At 40.7% G+C, this 26,132-nt stretch overlaps 1 protein-coding gene across 7 annotated transcripts in view; it reads left to right on the plus strand.

Annotated features, from left to right (window-relative positions):
- The window catches only part of NGLY1 (N-glycanase 1), a 59,105-nt gene that overhangs the window by 17,678 nt on the left and 15,295 nt on the right, over window positions 1-26,132 (plus strand). For all 7 annotated transcript variants that reach the window (XM_086380762.1, XM_086380768.1, XM_086380765.1 and 4 more), the window contains exons 4-7: window positions 11,477-11,642; window positions 20,323-20,545; window positions 23,639-23,760; window positions 24,911-25,056. In XM_086380762.1, the coding sequence (XP_086236888.1) occupies window positions 11,477-11,642; window positions 20,323-20,545; window positions 23,639-23,760; window positions 24,911-25,056 (657 nt within the window). The remainder of the gene's footprint in view (window positions 1-11,476; window positions 11,643-20,322; window positions 20,546-23,638; window positions 23,761-24,910; window positions 25,057-26,132) is intronic.

The following is a 26,132-nucleotide window of genomic DNA, read 5'->3' on the forward strand; positions in this document are numbered from 1 at the left end:
AGTTATTTTAATAGTATTGATTCTTCCAATCCAAGAACATAGTATATCTTTCTATGTCATCTTCAATTTTTTTTTAAGCATCTTATAGTTTGCTGAGTATAGGACTTTTGCCTCCTTAGGTAGGTTTATTCCTTGGTATTTTATTCTTTTAGATACAATGGTAAATGGGATTGTTTCCTTAATTTCTCCTTCTGATCTTCTGTTGTTAGTGTATAGAAATGTGTAGATTTCTATGTATCCATTTTGTATCCTGCAACTTTACCAAATTCATTGATGAAATCTGGTCATTTTCTGGTAGCATCTTTAGGATTTTCTATGTGTAGTAGTATTTCATCTGCCAACAGTGACTTTTCCTGTCGAAGTTTTCCTCCTACTTTCCCAACTTTGGTTTCCTTTATTTCTTTTTCTTCTCTGATTGCTGTGGCTAGGACTTCCAAAACTTTGTTGAGTAACAGTGGCAAGAGTGGACACCCTTGTCTTGTTCCTGATATTAGAGGAAATGCTTTCAGACTTTCACCGTCGAGTATAACGTTAGCTGTAGGTTTGTCATATATGGCCTTTTTTATATTGAGACATGCTCCCTGTACACTCACTTTCTGGAGATTTTATCTTAAATGTTGAATCTTTGCAAAAGCTTTTTCTGCATCTCTTGAGATGATCATATGGTTTTTATTCAGTTTCTTATTGTGATGTATCCTACTGATTAATTTCCAGATATTGAAAAATCTTTGCATCCCTGGAATAAATCCCACTTGATCATGTTGTATAATCCTTTTAATGTGTTGTTGGGTTCAGATTGCTAGTATTTTGATGATTTTTGCATCTGTGTTTGTTCATAGTGATGTCGGCCTTTAATGTGTGTGTGTGTGTGTGTGTGTGTGTGTATGTGATCTTTGGTTTTGGTAATCAGGGTGATGGTGGCCTTATAGAATGCATTTGGAAGTATTCCTTCCTCTGCAATTTTTTGGAATAGTTTTAGAAGAATAGGTATTAACTCTTTTCTAAATGTTTGATAGAATTCTCCTGTGACGCCATCTGGTCCTGAATTTTTGTTGGGAGTTTTTTAATCACAGTTTCAGTTTCGGTACTTGTGATTGGTCTGTTAATATTTTCTGTCTCTTCCTAGTTCAGTCTTGGGAGATTGTACCTTTTAAAGGATCTGTTCATTTATTCCAGGTTGTCCATTTTATTTGCATATAGTAGTCTCTTATGATCCTTTGTATTTCAGTGGTATCTGTTGTAACTTTTTTCATTTCTGATTTTTTTATTTGAGTCCTCTCCCTTTTTTTCTTGATGAGTCTGGATAAAGGTTTATAAATTTTGTTTATCTTTTCGAAGAACCATTGGTCTTTTCTGTTGTTTGTTTCTATTTCATTTATTTCTGCTCTGATCTTTATGCTTTATGCTCCTAGTAACTTTGGGTTTTGTTTGTTCTTCTAGTTGATTTAGGTGTAAGCTTAAGAGATTTGAGATTTTTCTTGTTCCCTGAATAAGATTATATTGCTACAAAGTTCCCTCTTAGAACTGCTTTTGCTGCGTTCCAAAGGTTTTGGATCATTATGCTTTTGTTTTCATTTGTCTTTAAATATTTTTAATTTCCTCTTTGATTTCTTCAGTGACCCTTTGGCTATAACCCATTGGGTTATTTAGTAGCATATTACTTACTCTCCACAAATGGCACCCACTCCAGCACTCTTGCCTGGAAAGCCCCATGGACGGAGGAGCCTGGTGGGCTGCAGTCCATGGGGTCGCTAAGAGTCGGACACGACTGAGCAACTTCACTTTCGCTTTTCACTTTCATGCATTGGAGAAGGAAATGGCAACCCACTCCAGTGTTCTTGCCTGGAGAATCCCAGGGACAGAGGAGCCTGGTGGGCTGCTGTCTATGGGGTCTCACAGAGTCGGACACAACTGAAGCGACTTAGCAGCACATGTTTGTATTATTTACAGTGTTTTTCTTGTAGTTTATTTCTAATCTCATAGCATTGTGATCAGAAAGGATGCTTGATATGATTTCAGTTTTCTTAAATTTACTAAGATTCTCTTTGTGGCCCAGCCTGTGATTTGTCCTGGAGAATGTTTTATGTGCACTTGAATGTGTATTCTGCTTTTTTGTGGAATGCTCTATAAACATCCATTAAGTCTGGTTGAATGTGTCATTTAAGACCTGTGTTTCCTTGTTGATTTTCTGTCTGGATGATCTGTTGATTGATGAGACTGGGGCGTTAAGAGTCTCCCACTGTTACTGTGTTGCTGTCAGTTTCTCCTTTCATGGCTATAAGCATTTGCCTTATATAATGAGGTGCTCCTGTGTTGGGTGCATATATATATTTATAATTGTTCTGTCTTCTTCTTTGATCTGTTGATTTTTGTATGCTGTCCTTCTTTATCTCTTCTAACAATCTTTATTTTAAAGTCTATTTTGTCCAATATGAATATTGCTGCTTCAGTTTTCTTTTGATTTCCATTTGCATGGAATATCTTTTTCCATCCTCTCACTTTCAGTCTATATGTGTCCCTACATCTGAGGTGGGTTTCTTGTAAACAGCGTATATGCCAGATCTTATTTTTGTATCCATTCAACCAGTCTGTGTCTTTTCATTAGAGCATATAGTCTATTTGCATTTAAGGTAATTTAGTATATTCTTATGCCATTTTGCTAATTGTTCTGCATTTGTTTTTGTAGGCTTTTTAACTTCTTTTCCTTTTATGTTCTCTTGTGGTTTGATGACTAACCTTTAGTGTTGTGTTGGGTTATTTATTCTTTGTTGTGTGTGTCTATCATGTATTTTCGGTTTTCAGTTACCGTGGGGTTTTGATATAGCATTCTATATATATGAACAAGATTGTTGTAAGTTGCTCATCTTTGAATTTCAGATGTGTTTTGTGTTCTCCTCCTCTCAAAATTATTAGTTTCAGTATCATGTATGTGGGTGTTGTTTGTGTGTGGTGGGGCAAGGGGGGTGATTTCCGATCTTGACTGTATGTTTGCCTTTACTGGTGAGGTTTTTCACTGATCATTTTCTTGTTTCTAGTTGTGGCCTTCTCTTTTCTGCTTAGAGAAGTTCCTTTAGCATTTTAGCAAAGGTAGTCTGGTGATGCTGAATTCTCTTAGCTTTTGCTTGTTTGTAAAACTTTTGATTTCTCCATCAAATCTGAACAAGAGCCTTGCTGAGTAGAGTCTTCTTGGCTGTAGGTTCTTCCCTTTTAGCACTTTAAATATAGGGTGCCACTCCCTTCTGGCCTGTGGAGTTTCTCCTGAGAAATCAGCTGATAACCTTATGGGAGTTCTTTTGTATGCTATTTGTTGCTTTTCCCTGGTTGCTTTTTCATTTTTGTAAGTTGCCTGACTGCGTCTCAGCATGCTCCTCCTCAGCTTTCTCCTGCTTGGGACTCTCTGAGCTCCTTGACTAGGTGACTGTTTCCTTTCCCACGTGAGGGATGTTTTCAACTATTCTCTCTTCACACATTTTCTCAGGTCCTTTCTCTCTCCTCCTCCTTGGGTCCCTATAATGAGAATGTTGGTGCGTTTAATGTCCCAGGGGTCTCTTAGACTGTCCTTACTTTCTTTCATTCCTTTTTCTTCATTTTCCTCTGTGGCAGTGATTTCCCCCATTCCGTCTTCCAGCTCACTTACTCATTCTTCTGCCTCAGTTATTCTGCTATTGATTCCTTCCAGTGTATTTTTCATTTCAGTCAGCATGTTGTTTATGACTGTCGTTTGTTCTTTAGTTCTTCTAGGTCATTGTTAAACGTGTTTTATATCTTCTTGATCTGTGCCTTTATTCTTTTTCTGAGGTCTTGGGTCATCTTAAGTATCATTACCCTGAATTATTTTTGAGGCAGATTGTCTGTCTCTGCCTCACTTAGTTGTTGTTCTGGGGTTTTATCTTGTTTCTTCTTCTGGAATATATTTCTGTGCCATCTCATTTTGTCTAACTTTGTTTATTTGTGGTCTCTGTTACTCAAGCTGCAGGATTGTAATTCTTCTTGTTTCTGGTGGGTGAGTTTGGTCCAGGGGCTTGTGCAGCCTTCTTGGTGGGATGGACTGGAGACTGCCCAGTGGTGAGTGGAGCTAGGTCTTTGCCTTCTGGTGGACAGAGCTTGTGTCTAGGGCTGTGTGTATTTAGCGGCAGCTGTGGGCTCAGGCAGTCTGTCTGCTGAGGGATGGGGCTGCTTGTTTGGCTTGTGGTGCCCCAGCACTGGAGCCTGCAGCCTGCTCAGTGAGGCCAGGTCTTGGTGTTGTAATGGCTGCCTTCCGGAGAGCTCACGTCAGATGAATATTCGCCAGTACTTCCGCCACCAGTGTCCTTGCCTCCACAGTAAGCCAGAGTTGACCCCCACCTCCCTAGGAGACCTTCCTAAACCAGCAGGTAGGTCTGGCCAAAGCTCCTGTAGAGTCACTGCTTTGCCCCAGATCCCAGGGCACATGAGACCTTGTGTGCCCTCCAGGAGTGGAGTCTGTGCCCCCCAGTCCTGTGAAGCTTCTGCACTCAAGCCCTGCTGACGTTCAAAGCCAGATGCTCTGGGGGCTCCTCCTTCCAAGGCCAAACTCCTAGGCTGAGGAGCGTGACATGGGGCTCAGGACTCTCATTCCTGTGGGGGAACCTCTGCAATGTAATTATTTTCCAGTGTGTGGGTGCCCCCCACCCCGGGGAGTATGGGATTTGATTATATTGTGAAAGCGTCCCTCCTGCCATCGCGTTTTGGCATTTTCTTTGTTTTTGGAAGTAGAATATCTTTTTTCATAGGTTCCAGTTTGCTTTATCGATGGTTGTTCAGCAGTTGTGATTTGGTGTTTTCGTGAGAGGGAATAAGCCCACGTCTTTCTTTGCCACCTTTTGTTCTCTCTCTTCTGTTTATATTTTTAAATTGACACCAATTCTGTTTATTATATTCAAAACCCTTCCCTAATATCCACATCAGAGTTGGATTTGTTGCACCTTGAGGATGTTAAAGAGTTAAGTCAGACTTGGAAAAGCTTGAAGTTCATGCCTAAGACAGTGGGAGCCCACAGAGAAGCGCAGCCTCCTGGCTGACCCGCTGGCTTCTTCCCCTGGCTGTGCACCTATGAGTTAATTGATTTATTTTTTTTTTAAGACTAATGTTTATACCTTTTTAAAATTTTATTTATTTTTGGCCGCACTGGGTCTTTGTTGCCGCGCGCAGTCTTTCTCTGCTGATGGGAAACGGGCCACTCTTCATTGCGGTGTGCTAGCTTTGCGTTGCGCTGTGCTAGCTTTGCGTTGCGGTGGCTTCTCTTGTTGCAGTGCTCAAGCTTAGTAGCCCTGCAGCACGTGGAATCTTGCTGAACCAAGGCCTGAACTGGCTTCCCCCACATTGCCAGGTGAACTCGTAACCTCCGGACCACCAAGGGAGTCCCAGTTAGTTGATTTTTAAACTAATTGAATCTCGTAAGACAACTTCTTAGTTGTCTTATATGCAGTCTTTTTAAGAGAAGAAATCTCTGCTCCTGTTTCCTATTTGGACAGAGGATTTAAATGTTCAGTTTATTATTAACCATTCTTAAGAGTAAACTACATCTACATACCTTTCAATAGGCAGTTGTTGAAATTATGACACATCTTTAAATTGACATTGTTCGTGTCCATTAAAAATGGTGATGTGGTATATTTTGACATGAAGATTATTACTGTGTAGGAAAAAAGGTAAAGAACTCCAAAATTAAACAATGTATGTGAATATTTCTGTTTTTCTTGTTAAAAATGCTCATACATAAATATTTTTAAAAGTTCCGGAAAGCTGTACACAGTCTGATATTTTGAGTAGTGAAATTTTAATGATTTCTTGTTATTTATACCATTCAGTATTTCCTGAAATTTTTTTGCAATATTTATTAATGTTAAATATAGAATAAAGTGGTTTTTGTAAGAAATTTCTCTTTAAGTCACAAACTGATTTTAGATATCATTAAAAATGTATTAAACAGAACTTCTATATTTAAAAAACAGGTTCTAAATGTAAAAGCTGTGGAAGCAGAGGGTTGTAAAAAGGCAGAAAGAGGACTAATGGGCTTGGGAAGCCTGTCCTTTACTGAAAAAGTAAACTTGCTGATCCAGCTTCCTCTGCCTTTATCATGTGGTTTGGCAGAAATACACATCGTACTTGTTTTCTTAGAGAGTCTTAAAGGTCTCTCATCAGAAACCAAATAATTGAAATCCAAGTGTGATTAGTGAAGGAAAAAATCTTTTTAATCTAAAACAGAGAGATTTCACATTTTAAACTCTCATTTGTACTCCAAATAACTTTAACCATTAAGCAATTAACTATTGCCTTATGTACATGGTTACCCAGCTGCTATAATTGCCATGCAATCAGCAAACTTCTATTTTTATGACTTAGTTTTTTTTGGCATTGTACCAAAGAAATAAGGCAAGAAAATAACCTTTATTGTTCAAGATTGTTTGCATGCCATTAAATACCACAGTGAGGGGGTAATTTCCACAGCGAAAAATACTAAATTGAAAATAAAAATTCTTTGGCTGAGTTCTTACCTTCCCAGCAAATGAAACTCTATGCTTGTGGGCGAAAAAAAAAAATACAACTATAAAGGTCTCATCTTTATAGGAATTCTTTCAAATGGAAATGGAAAGCAATTATTCTCCAATGAAAAATAAATAAAATAAGAATGGACACATTCCGTTTGCGTCTGGATCAGTTCTGGTAAGACGCACTCTTGCCTGCTGTGAGTGCCCTGGGTTTCCCGCCCTTAGGTCTGCCCCAGCTCTGCCTCGTCTGCTGATGGAGTAAGTGTGCCTGCTGCTGCTGGAGGCCAGTCCTCCTCTGTGCCTGTGTTCCTCTCCTCTGCTCTCTGTGGGGTCACAGGTGGGCTGTGCAGTCGTGACCTGCCCCTTTTCTTGGAGATTCTTCTCAGGGGCTTTGAAACCTTGCTTTAGGCCAGTTTTCATCCAAGTTTGGACCATTGTTAGAATAGCCTGGGTATGCAGTATAGGCAAACCCCAGACTAGCTGAACCAGGAGAGAGGGAACTTGGAAACCTGCATTCTTCACAAACAGGTCAGTGGTTACCAGCATTTCCTGTAAGCTCTTAGACACAAGTCAACACACAAGTATCGCTAGATCCTGCCTTCGTGTATTTCTCATTTCCTCTTCACTGCAAGTTTCAGGGAGAGTCCCCAGTATCCACCCTTGTCTTTACTCCTCATGTTTGTCTAGCAGGTTTCCACACTTTATGTGCCCCTTCAGCAAAATATTTCTGAGCTTGTCCTCTCAATATATATTTATTTGTTTCTAAATTGTATACTTACATTAGTGTGCCATTGTACTGGATACATTGTAAAGCAGTGTACAGAGGCAGCAGAGGATGAGATGGTTAGATAGCACCACGGACTCAATGGACACAAACCTGAGCAAACTCTGGGAGATAGCAGAGGACAGAGGAGCCTGGCGGGCTACAGTCCATGGCGCCTCAGAGCTGGACACGACTTAGCGATTGAGCGACACAAAAGAGGAGATAGGAAATAAGTAGTATTTTTAATTTAAAAAAATGATTTAACACTATCATTCAACTAATGTAGACCTAAGTCTGTATTTTAAATGCTCTTTTGACAATTTTGAATTTGGGAGGCTCACTTTATCAGATCTGAGTAGATTGTGATCTTTTTTCACATTAAAGTTTGGCTCTTGAAGGGGCTCATACTGAAAAAAAGACGCATTAGCCCTACCGTTTCTTCTTGTCCACACTCCACACATTCTTACATAAGTACTAGCCTTATTGCTTTGAAATCCTTTTTAAGTCTTTAGGTCTTTGAAATCCTTTTTAAGTCAGGTTGAGGGTTAATTTAGTAAAAACTACCTAATATAATCTGCAAAGCCACTGAACCGGGCACATTTGAACCGCAGAAGCTTATAGTGCGATGAGAGCAAAAGTGGGAGTGGACGTGCCCCTGGTACCTCCACCCTGTGGGGCTTTCTTCCCTCGGGACGGCTTCTGTGGCTGGAAAGGGGCCACCACTGATCCACGTGCTCAGTGTTATAATAACTTAGTTTAATTTGGGGGCACAAATGGTATAAATAGCAGTTGTAATATTTTCTGTCTGTATTCCAGCAGACCACTTTGTACAGCTCCTGGCCCATGTTGGGACACCACTTAAACCACTGAGTCTCCTACACTTTATTTTCCTTATTAACACTGTTGAAGAACTTATTACTGAGATCATCTCTGATCTCCATGCCCCTAAATTTAGTGGACTTTTTGGGTTCATTTTTACTTGACCATTCATAGTTTTAAGCTCAATTGACCATTTCTTGGTTTTTTTCTCCTCTTATAAGTGGTTCGACCATTGACCCAGTTGCTCTTACTGAAAATCTGTGGGTCATTCCCCTTGACTGCACGGTTCAGTCAGTGAGACCTGTTGATTCTACTTCCTCCATGATTCTGAATCCATTCTTTTCTACCACCTCAGTCCCCTACTGGTTCAAGCCTCTGCTCCCTCTGAGCTCAGCAGTGGTTCCACAGTGGGTCTCCTAAGACCTGCTTTCTCCCCACCTCAGCTGGAAGCTTGGAGAACATGAAGCTGGCCATTTTACTCCCTTGCTCCTTAGGTCTCAGATAACTTTCTGTACAGTGGGAAGAGACAGGGAAGACCTGGCTGCTACCCAGCCCAGCTGCCTGCTTGGTGCGCTGCACTCCAGACACCCTGACTTTCTGTCTGATCCCCCACTTTGCGTGCTCCCTAGCTACCTACCTGCACGTTATCCCCTCTTCACAGGAATGGTCTTCTCCCTTCCCTGGTTACCAGCTGCTTCTCATCCTTCATATTTTATTACAGTATCACTTCTCCAGGGAAGTCTCATTAGAGCCCCTGTCAGGCAGTTACACTGTCCCCTATGTTTGCTTTATAGCTCTTCCCATACATATGAATAAACTAGCCGTTACATCCCCCGTATCTAACAGATCATAAAGACTTTAAATATTTGAGTAAATTGGCATTGTTGTAGCAATATTTGTTTCTGTGTCCATAGACTCGTTAGCCTGTGAGGATAATGCCCTTGTCTGGCTTGGCCTCCATTATTTTTCTATCATCTAATACATTTACACACAAACACAAAATTTGTTGACTTACTGTGAAGATTCTGTCGTTATTTGTTCAGTGCCTTTCCCCCTTAGACCATAGAGTGATTGTCTGTTTTGTGCACACATGCCCAGTGCTTCCGGAGAAGGCAATGGCACCCCACTTCAGCACTCTTGCCTGGAAAACCCCATGGACGGAGGAGCCTGGTGGGCTGCAGTCCATGGGGTCGTGAAGAGTCGGACACGACTGAGCGACTTCACTTTGACTTTTCACTTTCATGCATTGGAGAAGGACATGGCAACCCACTCCAGTGTTCTTGGCCTGGAGAATCCCAGAGACAGAGGAGCCTGGTATGAGGCCGTCTATGGGGTCACGCAGAGTCGGACACGACTGAAGCGACTTAGCAGCAGCAGCCCAGTGCTTCGTATACTGACATTATAGTCAGTATTTGGTATTTTTAAAATTAGTCTATTTCTGCCTTTTTCTATACACGTTTAATCCATTCCTATTTATGGTAATTCTAATATGTTTGAACTTAATTCTGACATTTTGTGTTTTGTATGTCCTTGTTTTTTCTTTTTTCTTCTATTTTTGTTTAAATGGATCAAGTTTTATTCCATTATGTTCCCTCCAAAAGTTAGAAAGTTAAATATCGTCTTTTAGTCTTCTGATTATTGTCTTAAAATTTTTAATGCAAATACTATTTTATATTTTTCTAGCATCTGTTCCCATCCCTGCCACCTTTCTTATGTGATTTTACTTTTTAATTATTTATTTATAACAAACAGAACTTAAGTTTTACTAGTTTGTTTAGTTTTTATTTAACTCACTTCTGCTTCTTTTATCCTGGGTTCTACTCTGTGGTGTTCTATTTATTTACTTTGGTTCTATTATATTTTGGGGACACAGTAACTTTTGTAATAATTTTTTAAAATAGGATTTGGGAGTGATGTATTTTCTGCATTGTTACAGATCAGAAAATACGTTGTTTTGCTCTTATTGGTAATTAGTTTACCTGGGTATGCGTTGTATGTTCTCATTTTCCCTCAGCATTTCAGAGATTGTGCTTCACTGTTGCCAGTGAGCTGTCTGATACCATTGAAGGCTTTTAGCATTTGGCTTTTATCTTTACTGTTGTTCTCAAATGTCACTCACTCTTGGTTTAGTCTTTGTTCACCCCCCTCCCCGTTCGTACTGGCTCTTTCTTTAACCCTCAGAAATTTCCCATTATTTCTTTGAGAAGCGTTTCTCTCCCATTTTTTTCTACTCTAGTTTCTAGGTATTTCCTGTTAGCTGGATTTGGGAAGTCTGAGTTTATCCTTGGTGTCTTTGTCCTTTTGTACCGTATTGTCAGAAAACCCTCTTCTCAGCCTTCTAATTGACTGATCACATAACTGTGTTTGTTTTGCTGTTTGACACACCGTCTGTGCTTTCTTCTTCATTTCAGTGTTTAAATTTTTAGTTTCCGAGATCTGTAGGTGTCTTTCTGTGACTCGAGTGTACCCGTAACTTCTGGAGGTAGACGTCTTTTCGGCTCTTCCGCATTTGCTACCCTTGCTGCAGCGTTCCTTCTTCCCGGTGCACCGTCTCAGCAGTGCTGCTTGTTGTGGGCTCACAGGAGCTAAGAGCTCTTGCTAGCCTGTTGGTGAGCACTGCGTCTGGTACTGACGACTAAGGGGGAGAGCAGGACGTGCCACCAGGTAGGCTGTGCCAGACCAGCACGGGTTCTGAGCTGGGACGCCTCTTTCCTTTTATAAATCTGGGCGTCCACCCTCACTGCTCAGAGATTCGCCTTTTCTGTGGAGAAGGAATGACCACAATGTTGAGCTGTCCCTGCTGCAGAGCCTGGCAGACTGCCTAACACTTACTCCAAGACCTCTTCCTGCTCTGTGAAGCCTCCTGCTCATCCCTCCTCAGGATTATTTTGAGAACTTTGTTTAGTTTTATAACCACTTCCTCTAGACGGCATATTGTCATTGTTTGTTCCTTTTGTCCATTTGTACCTGTCTTCTTTCAGGAATTTCTCAAAATTCCTGATCCCTTGAGATTAGTCCTTCTTAGCTAATGCTGTATAAAGGAAAAAAAAAAAAGATATTTGTCAGGACTTGAAGTAGAAAGAGCGGTCAGAAGCACTGCTCAGAGTGCTGTCTTGATCCAAGCTGTGGTCAAGAGTTCAACATATCCCTGTTTAAATACATCCTCGGTAACATCTATTCAGATGAAAATATAGACATATCTTAGACTGTGATACAGATGTGGCTGTCTTCTAGTACTAATTTTATAAAGGTTTTTGGTATAATTATTATATTTCAGTGAATCCATACATTCCTTTATCTATGAACTCATAGAAGCAGTATTTTTTATTATATTATTTTTATAGCATATGAAGAAAAGCTAATTTCATTGTTTTCTTTCTGTTAGGTTGCTGACAATTCAGTCATTCTAAAAGTTCTTCGGTCCAACATTCAGCATGTACTGGTATATGAGAACCTTGCTCTCCAGGAGAAAGCACTGGCTTGTATTCCAGTCCAAGAACTGAAAAGGAGATCACAAGAAAAGTTGTCTAGAGCCAGAAAATTGGATAAAGGTAATGGCTTTACATAACCATTCATTGCTAAATATGCATCATTACTAAATCAACAAAAATGCTGAAATGGTGCCCTTTACTGTATATATTGTAAATAAGTAACCCAGTTCTATTTGGATTTTTAAGAAGTACAACAGTGATATAATTTTTTATTGCATATACCTCATGTACACTGCAGATGGTGATTGCAGCCATGAAATTAAAAGACGCTTACTCCTTGGAAGGAAAGTTATGACCAACCTAGATAGCATATTCAAAAGCAGAGACATTACGTTGCCAACAAAGGTCTGTCTAGTCAAGGCTATGGTTTTTCCAGTGGTAATGTATGGATGTGAGAGTTGGACTGTGAAGAAGGCTGAGCGCCGAAGAATTGATGCTTTTGAACTGTGGTGTTGGAGAAGACTCTTGAGAGTCCCTTGGACTGCAAGGAGATCCAACCAGTCCATTCTGAAGGAGATCAGCCCTGGGATTTCTTTGGAGGGAATGATGCTAAAGCTGAGACTCCAGTACTTTGGCCCCCTCATGCGAAGAGTTGACTCATTGGAAAAGACTGATGCTGGGATGGATTGGGGGCAGGAGGAGAAGGGGATGACAGAGGATGAGATGGCTGGATGGCATCACTGACTCGATGGGCATGAGTCTGAGTGAACTCCGGGAGTAGGTGATGGACAGGGAGGCCTGGCGTGCTGCGATTCATGGGGTCGCAAAGAGTCGGACACTACTGAGCAACTGAACTGAACTGAACATCCACACATCTGTTAAAATTTTTTAATTCAAATAATGTATTTTTAGTTTAATCATTGGCATGTGATTTTTTTAAAGATATAATGTCACTGGAACTTTAGTCCATGTGATATGTGATGGCATTATTAGTGAATTTTAATGTGAATCTGAGAAAAAGCTTATTCGGAATGAATTTATGTGATTCGACCACTGACTCCCCTTTAACTGGCAGTTACTGCTATAGCGTATGCATGTAGAAGCCCGCTGCCTGGGTATAGATTGAGCTCCACCTCTCACCTTGCATCACTGAGCAAGGAATTTCATCTCCCTGCTGGTTTCTTCATTCGATAATAGGAATGATAATTCTCAAAATAGCTAGACTAGTGCATGTGCGTGGCTCAGAGCAGTGCCCGCCACATTCATCAGCCAGTAGTTGTTTTCATGAATAGTCTTAGGATTTTAAATTTTGTTAAGTTTTTCCAATTTCAGCATTTTTACTTTGAATTTTTATATAATTGTTTTTTTCTGTGAACTCATTTCCTAATACTATATTTTCTAGGGGTGTTCTGTAATATTCTTTTGGTGGTTGATCTGCTATGCAATAAACATTTTTTTTTCTCAGTTTAAAAAACTGTTATTTTACATTGAAGTAGAGTTGATTTATAATGTTGTATTACTTTCAGGTATCCAGCAAGGTGGCTCAGTTATATATGCATGTATGTCTACTCTTTTAGATTATTTTCCTATTTATATTATTGCACAGTATAGAGTTCCATGTGCTGTACAGTAGGTCTTTATTTATCTATTTTATATACAGTGGTGTGTACATGTTAATTCTGAGTTTCTAATTCATCTCTACCTTACCTCCACAAGCATTATACAGCTTTCTGTGTAGTGCAGGTAAGTTTAACAGAGTGTCTCAATTCTTCTTCCCATCCCTTGAGACCCTACTGTCCTTCATTTCACTGAACTAGACACTGTAGTCACCCAGCAGACTAAGAGTGAGGAAAATGACAGATTTTATGTTGCCTTCCTTCATTCATTCTTTGGACACTCTCCCAGTATGCAGGCCTGAGTTTTCTTCTTTCTGAAGACCAACCTCTTCTACTGTTTCTTTCAGGGCAGGTATTCTGGAGGTGAAGCCCCTCAGTTTTTCTCTGCCTGGGAAGGTCTCTATTTCTCCTTCACTGATGAAGGATGATATCACTGGGGTGTAGAATTCTGGTTGGTGGGGTTTCTTCCTTTCTGTCAACGACACTTGATTCTCTCTGCTGTTGCCTGCTTGTGTGTGATGAGAAGTTGCCTGGAATTTCTGTCTCTATACTCGGAACCCTCACCAACCCCATCCCCAGCTTCATGCAGGGTTCTCTCTCCATTGTTCACTTTCTTCAGTTTGAGTATGATATACCTGGATGTTATGTTTTGGTATTTATCCTACTTGGTGTTTCCTGAGTATCCCAGATCTGTGTTTTGATGTCTCATTAATCTTGGAAGATTCTCCGCCATTGTTACTTCAAATGTCTCTTCTGCTCCTTTTGTGTCTCTCTTTTCCTTCTGATACTCCAAAATAGGGTATCCTGTTATACTCTTACTTATCAACTATTTCCACTTTTGCTTGATGTGCTAGGCCATTATGAAAATTCTCCCACCGTAATTGCATGTTCTGGGTGTTTTGTTCCTTTGTTTTCATTCTCTTTCTCTTTGACTCTCAGATTCTGGCAACTTGTCTTCAGGGTCAGTAATCTATCCTTGGCTGTGTCCAGTCTGCTGATGAGCCCATGAACGGCATTATCTCTTAACAGTTTTTGCTTTCTTCCCATCCTTCTACTTACACTGTGCATCTGTTCTTACATGTGGTCTCCCTTCTCATTAGAGCCCCAAGCATGTTAATCATAATTATTTTCAATTCTCTTATTCCAAAATCTGTGCTGTATGTAAGTGGTCCTGATGCCTGTTTTGTCTCTTCAGACTTTTTTCTTGAGTTTTAGCCTGCTTTGTAATTTTTTGTTAAAAGTTGAGTATAATGTGTTGGGTAATGGGAACTGAAGTGAAGAGGCCTTTTGTGGAAGGCTTACGTGTCCACTCAACTCGTTTAACTACACTGTTTAATGCTTGGTGTGAGTGTCGGGGCCTTCAGGTTCCTCTGGTGTGCTTGGGGCCCTCTGTGGTCTCCAGGCTCCCTGAGGACTCCTCCTGAGCTCATCTCCCTCCTGCAGATGGCTTCTTGTAATCGTGCCCTGTTGCTGTACTGGGATCCTGTTGGTGGCGAGACATGGGGGAGGAGTATCCTACAGCCTTAGGGCTAAGTCTCGGTGTTGTAGGGACCTGTGTTCAGGGGCCTGGGTCACCCCCACAGTGAGACAGGAAGGCCAGAGGGGCCTAGAGTCAGGGAAGTCTGGGGCTTTGACATGAGTAGGGCAGAAGGAACACAACAGGTAGTGTGCATTGGTATTGTGAAAATCAGAAGAGACTGGGCTTTTGTCTTTTAAAGTTTATGAAAGATACATTGGATTTACAACCTGAGATCCCAAAAGCCATGTGAAGGTAGGGAAGAGGGGCTTTGCTGGAGGTGCAGGGAGCAGTGTGCGCGGGGCAGCGGCGTGAGGCATCATGGGGAAGGGTGCATGGCATGGTCTGCTTGTGTCGGGTTTGGGGAGACATATGAGGTGGGCCAAGACCATGTTTTGTTTGACATTGAATTTCAGACAGAGCAGAGCATACTGAGTTTACATTTTTAATCTTTCAAAAAAGAATTAGAGGTAAAATGAAACAAAGGACTTGTAATGAGGTTTTGAAGTAGAGAATAAGAACCAAGGAAATTTGAAGGATGAATGCATCTTAGAAGGCTAATGCTATGGTGTTAGTATGATTGAACTTAGAGCAGAAGTACTAAATAACCTGTTCACTAGGCAGGAAGAAGTAAGATGACTTCTCAGGGAAGTCAGATGTTCTTAATGACTTAAGTCAGAGGGTTAGGCACTGAAGCATTAAGCAAGGGAAAGACACAGGGTGCCCTTCAGGAAAATCAGCCTAGCAATCACTTGTAAGATAAAGAGAATCAAGAGGGTACAGGAGAGAAGAATTCAAGCACACTAGAAACAGAATTTCCCTAAGAGGAGTAAGAAGGCACGCAGGGGGTGCGACTGCAAGGGAAGCGGTGGGTGTGTGAGTTGCTGGGGTGCTTGCGGGTGATCGGATGTGGAGTCGGGGGCATGGAAGGAAAATGTGCAAGAGGACCACCTCTCTCTGAATTGCAGTCAGTGTGGGCAGGCTTTGAAAGGAGGTGAGGGGTCTGCGTTCAGGCCCCTGCTGGACATCAGCTGGGCCCCCACATGAAAATGGAGGCCTGGAGCTGTTTTGGAAGTCACACCTTGACCTACACTTCACAGTGACAGGTGAAGCCATGCAAGTGAGTGAGATCGCCCAGGTTGAAAAGACAAGGCAGCAGGGAGAAGGGAGGCATTGCAGAGGTTCTAGAAAGAAAGGTAGCATTGGAGGGTCTTTACATTTAAATTAATTTATATTAAATGACCATTAAACATTGAGTTCTTCAGTTGCATTCAATACATTTCAAGTACTCAGAAGCCATCATTAGTAGCAACCCTACTGGATGGTGTAGGTATGAATTATTTCCATTATTACCAAAAGTTCTGTCAGATGGTTGCTGTTCTGACCTGTCTGAGCTCTTAACCTGCACAGACAGGACTCCACTTGGAATTCTGTGAGTCATAGTTAAGGATCTTGCAAAACCAGGGAGCACTGACCCTCTCTGTGTGATGTGCGTGCTCCTAGCTGGGAAGCTGCACTGTATCCCAGGAGGACAGACTCGGAAGCAAAAGTGTACTATGTTCCTTACCTCCTCCCATCCTGTGTGCTGAACAGTGATGCTCAGTTAGACTATGAGACTTGTTAGCTCAGTTTCTGTGGTTTATTCCAGTATTTACTGAGCACCTACTGTGTAGCAAGCTCAGCTGCTGAAGAGACGGTAAACAAAGTCCCTGCAGTAGTGGATGAGAAAGCCAGAGACAACTCCTCAGATCTGGCAGGTGGTGAGTCGTGCTGGGGAGACAGGCCAGGAAGACGGAAGAGAGCGCACGCAGGGTGCTCTTGGGGGAGGGTCGTCAGGAAAGCTTCCCTTGAAGCAACAATTTGTTTTCTGGTGGAGGCCCTGCCAGCTGCACGGGCTCCCTGAGAGGGGGTGAGCGCGCCGTGCTCAGGGGCTGCAGAAGGGAGATGTGGCTGCAGCAGAAGGAGCACGACCAAACAGTCAGGGAGACAAAGAGGATCTGTTAGCTTCCTCCTGTGGCTGCTGGCGCAAGTTATCACACACTTGGTTCCTTAAAACAGCAGAAGTGTACTGTCTCACAGTTGTGAAAGCCAGAAACCCATCAGCCGCATCCCTCGGCCAAAATCAGGATATTGGCAGGGCCACGCTCCCTGGAGGCCCTCAGGAGATTCTTCCCTGCCTCTGCCAGCCTCTGGTGGCCGCCTGCAGTCTTTGGTTTGTGGCTGCATCACTCCCGTCTCAAAGACCAACATCTTCAAATCCTCCTCCTCTGTAAAGTCTCCCACTGCTTCCCTCTTGAAAGGATACATGTGATGCATTGAAGGTCCATATTTAGTAACCTGGGGAATCTCCTTGCCTCAGAGTCCTTAACTTCATCATATCTACAGAGGCTTTCTTTCTTTTTTTTCCTTCATGGTGACATTCACAGGCTCAGGGGTTAGAATGTATATGTCTTTAGGGGGCCATTTTCAGCCTCCACGTGGGCCAGCTGCAAAAATAAGAGACTTTGGGTTGTATTCTGAATGAGATGGAAAATCATTAGAGGGTTTCAAATGACATGAGCTGTCTTGTGTTTTTAAAAAGATCACTTTGCTGTAGGGACTCAATGGAGAAGCAGGATGGCAGTGCTGTTTTTCCAAAAGTTCATTTTTGGAAATGAACATTCACCAGTATCTCTTCGTTGAGAAGTCTTCATATTGTACAGGAAAAGCTAAGCTCTTCTTGCCAGTCAGTCTACCCTCCTACTCCACACTTAACAGCTGTTATCATGTGATGTGTTTCTTTTCATATCTTTTTCTGTTTATATACATCCATAGGTAGTTATATATAAAAGTAAACAGTTTATGTTGGCAAGTTTACGTGAAGTGTGTCATCGCTCATGTTCAGCTCCATGGGGTTTTTCTCACATGTCTTGGAGGCCACCTGCCCTTCCCCTAGTGCTCTGCAGTGTGCGCGCGTTGCCACTCATACTGTGTCCCAGTGTCCCACGGACGGACGTTGAGAGGGGGACCAGTTTCCTCTATTCTCGAGGCTTCCAGGGAAAATCCTTGGAAAGCATGCCTGCCTACCTGAAGGAATGTTTCCCCGGGATGGGTGTAAAAGTATCCAGGGCATGTGCTGCTTCTGTACTACAGTGGGTCCCTGGCAAACAGGCTGTCTTCCAACCTGTAACAGAAGGGTCTGGGGGTGTTCGTTTCCACTTAATGAAATAATTGAACTTTCGTATGGACTTTGCTAAGTTTTCTAATGATTTTGTGAATATTCTTCCTGATTTGTAGACATTCTTTATACATTCTGGATACTTTTCTTTGTTAGATGCCATTATGTTTTGTTCTCAGTATTAATTTCATTACTGTACCTTTTGAAATTGAAAAGTTATCAATTTTAATGTGAGAAAATTATTTTTACAGTTGTATTTTGTTTTTAACCCCAAAGTTGTAAACATAAACTTCTTCTTTTATAATATTCTCTCTGTGTATGGTGCTTATATATATGTGTTAGAAGGAATGGAGGAAGAATCTGATATCTGGACAGCTGCTTGTCCCAATACAATTTGTCTAACAGTCCTTCTTCTTATAATTGCTTTAAAGGCTAGCTTTATTAAATACTGTGCATCACTTAGAAATCTGTCTTTCAGGACTCTTTCTTTTATTTCATTCATCTGTCTGTTCTTTACCAATATCACAGTATTTTATTTAGAATTTTTTAATGTGTCTTGAAGTACTATAGACAAATTTATCTTAAGAGTTGTGTTGACTATTTTGTGCATTTCCTCTTTCTTATGAGTTTCTTGCAGTTAGCCTGTCAAATTTTATGAAAAATTATTTTTTCATAAAAATAATTTTATGAAATTTGTGAATTTCATAATTTTATAAATTTTGTGTGTTGGGATTTCATTAAAGTACGGGTTGATTTGTAGAGAATTAACAACTTGAGGATATTTTTTTCCCACTCAAGAACATAATATGTTTTGGCTTTTTAATTAATTAATCTCTGTAGTTTTTTCTTTAAAATTTTTTTATAATTTTGAAATATATAAAATATAAATACAAGAATAGAGTATAATAGATTCAATACCTGTGCCCAGCATCAGATTTTATTAGATCTTAATATTATGCCATATATTTCCTTCATATATGTGTTTTTTGACTATTTAATAATAAAACATTAAAGACAGGAATGAGAGACCCATCTGTGTCTCCCAGATTCTTTTCCTCTCTCCTTTCCTTCTTCCCAGAGATAACACTGCCTTGACTGTGGTTAGAGACCCTTTTATTTGATGCAGTGGATATAATACGGTATATCATGTGTACTTGACTGTGGTTAGAGACCCTTTTATTTGATGCAGTGGATATAATACGGTATATCATGTGTACTTGACTGTGGTTAGAGACCCTTTTATTTGACGCAGTGGATATAATACGGTATATCATGTGTACTTGACTGTGGTTAGAGACCCTTTTATTTGACGCAGTGGATACAATACGGTATATCATGTGTACTTGACTGTGGTTAGAGACCCTTTTATTTGACGCAGTGGATACAATACGGTATATCATGTGTACTTGACTGTGGTTAGAGACCCTTTTATTTGACGCAGTGGATACAATACGGTATATCATGTGTACTTGACTGTGGTTAGAGACCCTTTTATTTGACGCAGTGGATACAATACGGTATATCATGTGTACTTGACTGTGGTTAGAGACCCTTTTATTTGACGCAGTGGATATAATACGGTATATCATGTGTACTTGACTGTGGTTAGAGACCCTTTTATTTGACGCAGTGGATATAATACGGTATATCATGTGTACTTGACTGTGGTTAGAGACCCTTTTATTTGACGCAGTGGACATAATACGGTATATCATGTGTACTTGACTGTGGTTAGAGACCCTTTTATTTGACGCAGTGGATATAATACGGTATATCATGTGTACTTGACTGTGGTTAGAGACCCTTTTATTTGACGCAGTGGATATAATACGGTATATCATGTGTACTTGACTGTGGTTAGAGACCCTTTTATTTGATGCAGTGGATACAATACGGTATATCATGTGTACTTGCAGCATTGTTGTAAATATTGCAAACATGGTTGTGCTTTTATGTGTTTTGTGGTAAGTATTCTCAGATGAATTAAATTGTACAATTGAAGCACTAATAGTAGAAAAGCTAATAGGATGATTTTTAATATGTCCAGAATTCTGTGATTTCTGCCTGTAATTTTGTGATTGTTTCATATTTACTTGTGTTTATGTCTGATAACAGGTTTAATGCAGTCATTTAAAAATGTTTTTCAAAATCAGACTTCTGTTTTAGAGCGGGTGGTAAAGTAGGAAAGGATAGCTTTATTACTTCACTAGGCAACAGGGGGACACAGTGGGCTTCTGGGAAAAATTGTATCCCCAAAGTCAGACTTACTTTCTTACTTTCCGTGGCTGTGCTGAGTGCGGTGTCGGTCAGAGGATGCGGTGCTCAAGCCCAACGGCTTGAGTGTGCCTCAACGGTGCTCTCACGACTCTGTCTGCATCCTCCCACGAAGACCTTTTAGATCGTCTTCTGTTTTCATTTATTTCAGCTTCATATTTGAGAATAAAATGTATGTGGGTGCTTTTATTTTTTTTTCTGCTTTAGGTCTTACTCAGTTCTGTTCTAACTTTTCAGGTACTAATGTAAGTGAAGAGGATTTTCTTTTGCTGGAGCTTTTACACTGGTTTAAGGAAGAATTTTTTCACTGGGTAAACGACATTGTGTGCAGTAAGTGTGGCGGCCAGACTAAGTCCAGAGGCGAGTCATTACTCCCCAGTGAAGAGGAGCTGAAGTGGGGTGCGAACAGAGTAGAAGACCACTACTGTGACGCATGCCAGCTCAGCAGCCGATTCCCACGGTGAGTCCGCAACAGTGAGGTCAGAGCAGTCCCTCATGGAGTGGTTAGAAGAGGATTTTATTAAACCAACTTCTGATCTTCACTTTTGTTATTAGAAGTATATTCCTCCAGAACAGGGGTCGGCTAGCTGTGGCTGACAAGCTCAGTCCAGCCCACGTCCTGCTTTTGTAAATGAGGTTTTATTGGAGCACATCCGTGCTGCTTTGCTAACTCATGGTCTGTAACTGTTCTCATGTTACAGTGGTAGAGTGGAATACTGGCCACAGAGGCCATATGGCCTCCACAGTCTAGAATATTTGCTGTCTTGCTTTTTATGGGAAAAGCTTGTTGACTCTTGAATTCAGTATTTTCCTAGCAGTTTAATGCTGTAAATTGCGAGTTTTTCTTCTTTTAATGCATAAATTTTAACTTTCTGATAACAATAATACTGATAGCACATAAAAATAATGCTAAAAGATTAGACTAATACTAATCCTTGTGATGGTAAATACAGTGCTGCACTTAAATCATCAGATGGTAATATGGAAGGTGAAAGTATAAAGACTGTCGTGTTTTATATTATTTTTTAAAATAGTTTCATTTTTTGAAACTAATTTTATTTTTCCTTTTTAATGTTTACTGTCATGATGTTGTTAATTGAAGCATGCTCAGCGTATGTTACATTATTTTCAGGTATACAGCATAATGATTTGACATCTGTAGACATTGTGCAATGATCAAAGTAAATCTAGTTACTTTTGGTTGTTACACAGTTAAAATTTTTTCTTTGTCATGAGATCTTTTAAGATTTATTTTTTAGCAATTGATGGGTGAATGGATAAAGAAGATGTGGTGTTATATATACACCGTGCAGTTCTAGTCAGTTGTAAGAAAAGAATAAAATCTTGCCATTTGCAACAGTGTGATGGACCTTGAGGGTGTTATACCAAGGAAATAAGTCACACAGAGAAAAACATGTACTACATGATTTCACCTGTGTGTGGAATCTAAGACCAGAGCAAATAAACACACAAAGCAAAGCTAATCGACACAGAGAAAAAAGATTGGTGGTTGCCAGAGGGGAGGAGGGTTGACGGGTGGGAAGGACATGAAGGGAATCAAGCATAACATCCAGAGATAAACCAGAGCGGTCCTGGGCCGTGATGCACAGCGCGGTGACTGTAGACTGCCATGGTATCGCGTCGGACTTTATTTTTAATAAAGACGTTTGGTGCCTCCCCTGCCAACCTAACCTACCCTCATATCTCTTGATTTTAAACTAAAGGAAATGGAGCTTTTCTGTTAACTTTTTCCATCCTTTAATATACAAGTCTCTTATTAGATATTCTTAATTGATAATACTTATAAAATTTGGTTGTGTCATTAGGTAAGAAAAGATAGCAAGTTTTTCTTTTTTTTAAGCAAGTTTTTTAAATACCTGATTTTAGGGGCCTCAGTACTCAGTTCTGTCGTAAGGGAGAATAAGTGCTGTGATATACAGAGTCCAAGATAAAGAGAATCCAGTATCCAATAATTATCTGTAATTAACACCAGTTGTTTCTTCATTCAGCATATATGTGCACAGGTACTTGCAAAGATCTGAAGATAAAAATATGTATCATCATACGTAGATTGTCCTCATAAACTCTAGGCTGTGGGTGTGGACTGATAGTGCATGGGGTGGGGCAGAGGCTACGGAGTACAAAGGTACTGTGTTTACACCTTGTCCTTTTCCCTGCGAATCGTGCACTGGGCTGGCTGTTCTCTGTGTAGGGTTGGGAGGATGGACACTACTCATTAGAGACTGTGACCTTTCACCTTGACACGGTGTTGAGGCGTGGAGGCACAGGACACCCTGATTCTGCTGCTGTTACTTCCTCATGTAAATAGACCACTTGTTTCAGTAACTACATTACCTAAATTATAAATTCATTTAACTTAGCGCAAGCCAGAGCGTCTGCTTGATTGAAGACAAGCTCGTCACTGCCGAGCCAGTGCATTTGTGAAGCTGTGTCCTTTCTGCCTGAGCTCATGGCCAACATTTCTGCTCAGCTGGGCACTTTCCCTGTGTAGCTTTATTAGCCCCAAATATAATATGCAAAATTTGATGTTCTTCAGCTTTATGGTAATTTTAGAACTGGAGTAACTGTTTTTGTCTTTGTCCGCACTGTGCGGTTTGCAGGGTCATAGTTCCCTGACCAAAGATTAAACTTGAGCCCCAGCAGTGAAAGCACCCAGCCCTGACCGCTGGACCATCAGGGAAGTCCCTGGAGTAACTTTTTAAAGAATGTGGAAAATACATTTCAAAAAACCACTTCCAAATTAGCAAGCACCTTCAAGTGAATTGGAAAAATAAAAGTGTAATCCAAATGATCATTAGAAAGAAAAATAGTGTTTTAAGTGTTAGTAAAATTGAGTTCAGCTAAGCTTTCAAATCTTTATTAAGCAGTTTATGTTGTTTAAGTACAATGAACTAATTATACCACTTGTTAGGCTAACACTTGTGCTTAAAGCAGATTTCACAGAGAGTCTCTGCCTGTCCAAAGCCTGCCTGTCTTACAAGGCCCAGTTCAGATGCAGTCTCTACTCCCTGAACCCTGTCCCATAACACCGATTCTGACCTGTTGTATGGCTTGTATCATGTCCTGTCATGTACTAAAATTATCTGTGTTCTGTCCTTTGCTCTCTTAGAACCGTAAGCTCCTGAAGGCTGTGCCAGTGTTTAGTCATTTTTCACCCGGGATTCTAGCACAGTGCCTCACACATTCTAGACTCTGTAATCGTTCTTTAAGAATATGAAGTTAAGAAAGATTACTCTTTAGCACAAAGGTGACATCTCTTGTGATTCAGACAGGAAAGGATCTGCCAGCAATTCAGGAGACTCCTGTTCAGTCCCTGGGTGGGGAAGATCCCCTGGAGGAGGAAATGGCTACCCACTCCAGTGTTCTTGCCTGGAGAATCCCATGGACAGGGGAGCCTGGCGGGCTACAGTCCACGGGGTCACAGAGAGTCAGACATGACTGAGGGACTAGCACTTTCTTTCAATGTAAATTCTTTAGAATTCTTGGTTTTGATAATGAATGAGCACTTTTTGTTGTTGTTACTTTAAACCAGGTATAATAATCCTGAGAAGCTTCTGGAGACGAGACGTGGACGGTGCGGGGAGTGGGCCAACTGCTTCACGCTGTGCTGCCGAGCCCTGGGCTTTGAAGCCCGCTACGTCTGGGATTACACAGGTGCGTAGTGTGGTGGGGGGCCCCGAGGCTGGGATGCACACTCCTGCCTTGTAGTCTGAGGCTCCGCTTGCTTTCTGTAAGATAACAGGTTTTTTTATGGGGAGCACGGATCTTTTTTTTTTTAATGGCTAGTACTTTGCATCATAAATATTCTGTAACAATTTGTAGATACCATGCCATTTTTAGTCATGCTGTTTCTCTTTGGATAAGAACATGTGCAATAATGTTCTGTAGAAATTCTTTATTTTTGTAGGGATTATAAGATTTAGTAATTTTAACTCAGTATACAATAAAAATATAATAAAAGCCATGTGAGATTTATATTGTCTTTATTTACTTATAACTTGTATCACTTACATGTTCTTAGATTTTTTTCACTTGTGTTTTTCTATTGTTTTCTTAGGGTAAAATGAAAGCTTCACTTAATAGTTACTTGGTTTTTTTTTTTTTTTTACAATCAAATAGAGATCATGAATAACCAGACATCCACTGTTAGATCTCTGCTGGTCTACAGTTCCAAAGTGGAATTAACTCCTTCACATTAGCAAACTGTGTGTATTAGCCCCATGGTTTTTGTTTTTTGCTTTTTAAAATTTTAATACTCATGGGCATAATTTCCAAAAAGTACCATGGGCTGCTCAATTGCTATGTGTACTTTTTTTTTAAAGAATGATGTATTGTTGCTTAGTGGAAATTTTATTGATCATTTGTTAATATTTATTTATCGTCTATACCGCCAGAATGCAGGATCCTAGTCCCCTGACCAGGGGCACTGACCCTGTGCCCCCTGCAGTGGGAGCATGGAGTCCTAACCACTGAGCCACCAGGGAAGTCTCAGCTCCATGGTTTTGATGCTGTTGTTCAGCCTGTTTGCCCCTTTTAGAGGTTTAGCTCACATGATTTCTAACCAAACCTAACACTGACTTTACTGAAGTAGAGTTTCCAAGACATTTTCCAAAATTTCAGAGAGAAATTAGAACAACCATTCTAGAGTCTTGTATACCACAGAATGGTCAGGCTTAGTCATTAAAGTTCAGTGTTGCTTGTTGCTGTGTGGTTCTCTTCTTGGGCACCAAAGGTCCTTCTGGTTTTATACACTGAACTTTTGTTTCCTCCCCCACTGCCTCTCGCCCGCCCGCCACATGTGTAGACCATGTCTGGACGGAGGTGTACTCACCATCACAGCAGCGCTGGCTGCACTGCGACTCGTGCGAGGATGTCTGTGACAAGCCCCTGCTCTACGAGGTCGGCTGGGGCAAGAAGCTCTCCTACATCATAGCATTCTCTAAGGACGAGGTAGGACATGGGGGGAAGAAATGCGTCCTAAGAATAAAATTAGTTTGCTCTTCTGACAGCTTTTGAAGGTATAATGGACATAGACTAAGCAGCATATATTTGAAGTGTACAATTCAGTAAGCGTTGCCCTACGTCCACACCCCTGAGATAACCTTTGCAGTGGAGTTGTGAGGACACCCGTCATCCCTGCAGTGTCCCTGTTGCTTCGTCTTCCCTCATCCTTGCCCCTCTCCCTGCAGTCCCCCACAGCTACTTTCTGAGACCATAGATGAATCTGCATTTCTGGAGTTGTGTATAAGTGGAATCATATTTACTCTCTTTGATGGGGGGTGCTTTTATCTTACTCATCATAACTATCTTGAGATTCCTCTATGTGTTTTCATGTATCAATAGTTTATCCTTTTGCTGAGCAGTATTCCACTGTATGAATGTACCATGCTTTGTTTATCCATTTGCCTGTTGATGGACATTTGGGTTTTTTCCAGTTTTTTACCATTTCCAGTGCAGCCGCTATTGTCTTTATATGACAATATAAAGACACAAGTGTTTGAATGAGCATAGCTTTCTTTTCTCTTTGGTAAATGCCTACAAGTGGAATGACTGAATCACATGGTAGGTGACTTTAACTTTTTAAGAAGTTAGCTCAACTATTTTCCAAAGCCATTTTATATTCTCACCAGCACTATGTGAGGATTCCCAGTGTCTCCATACTCTTGCTAGCAGTATGGTCTGACTTTCTTGTTGGCTCTTTTAATAGATGTGCAGTGATTTCATTTGCATTTCCTCAAGGACGAATACTGAGCAGCTTTTTATGGACTTATTTGTCATCCATTTCTTCTCTTTGCCCATTTTTTTTTTAATTGAGTGGTTCATTTTCTTATTCTTGGGTTTTGAGAGTTCTTCATATATTCTGAATGCAAGTCCTTTTTCAAATATGTGCTTTGCAAAGATTTTCTCCCTGTCTGGCTTGTCTTTTTACTTCTATTAATGATTTTTAAAGAGAAAAAATTGATAAAGTTCAGTTCATCGATTTCTTCTTCTGTGGATCTTGCTTTTTGATGTTACATGTAAGAGAT

Source organism: Bos grunniens, chromosome 27 (assembly GCF_055505025.1).
Source record: "Bos grunniens cultivar Pamir isolate PY7600 chromosome 27, Bosgru_T2T1.0, whole genome shotgun sequence".
NCBI lineage: Eukaryota > Metazoa > Chordata > Mammalia > Artiodactyla > Bovidae > Bos > Bos grunniens.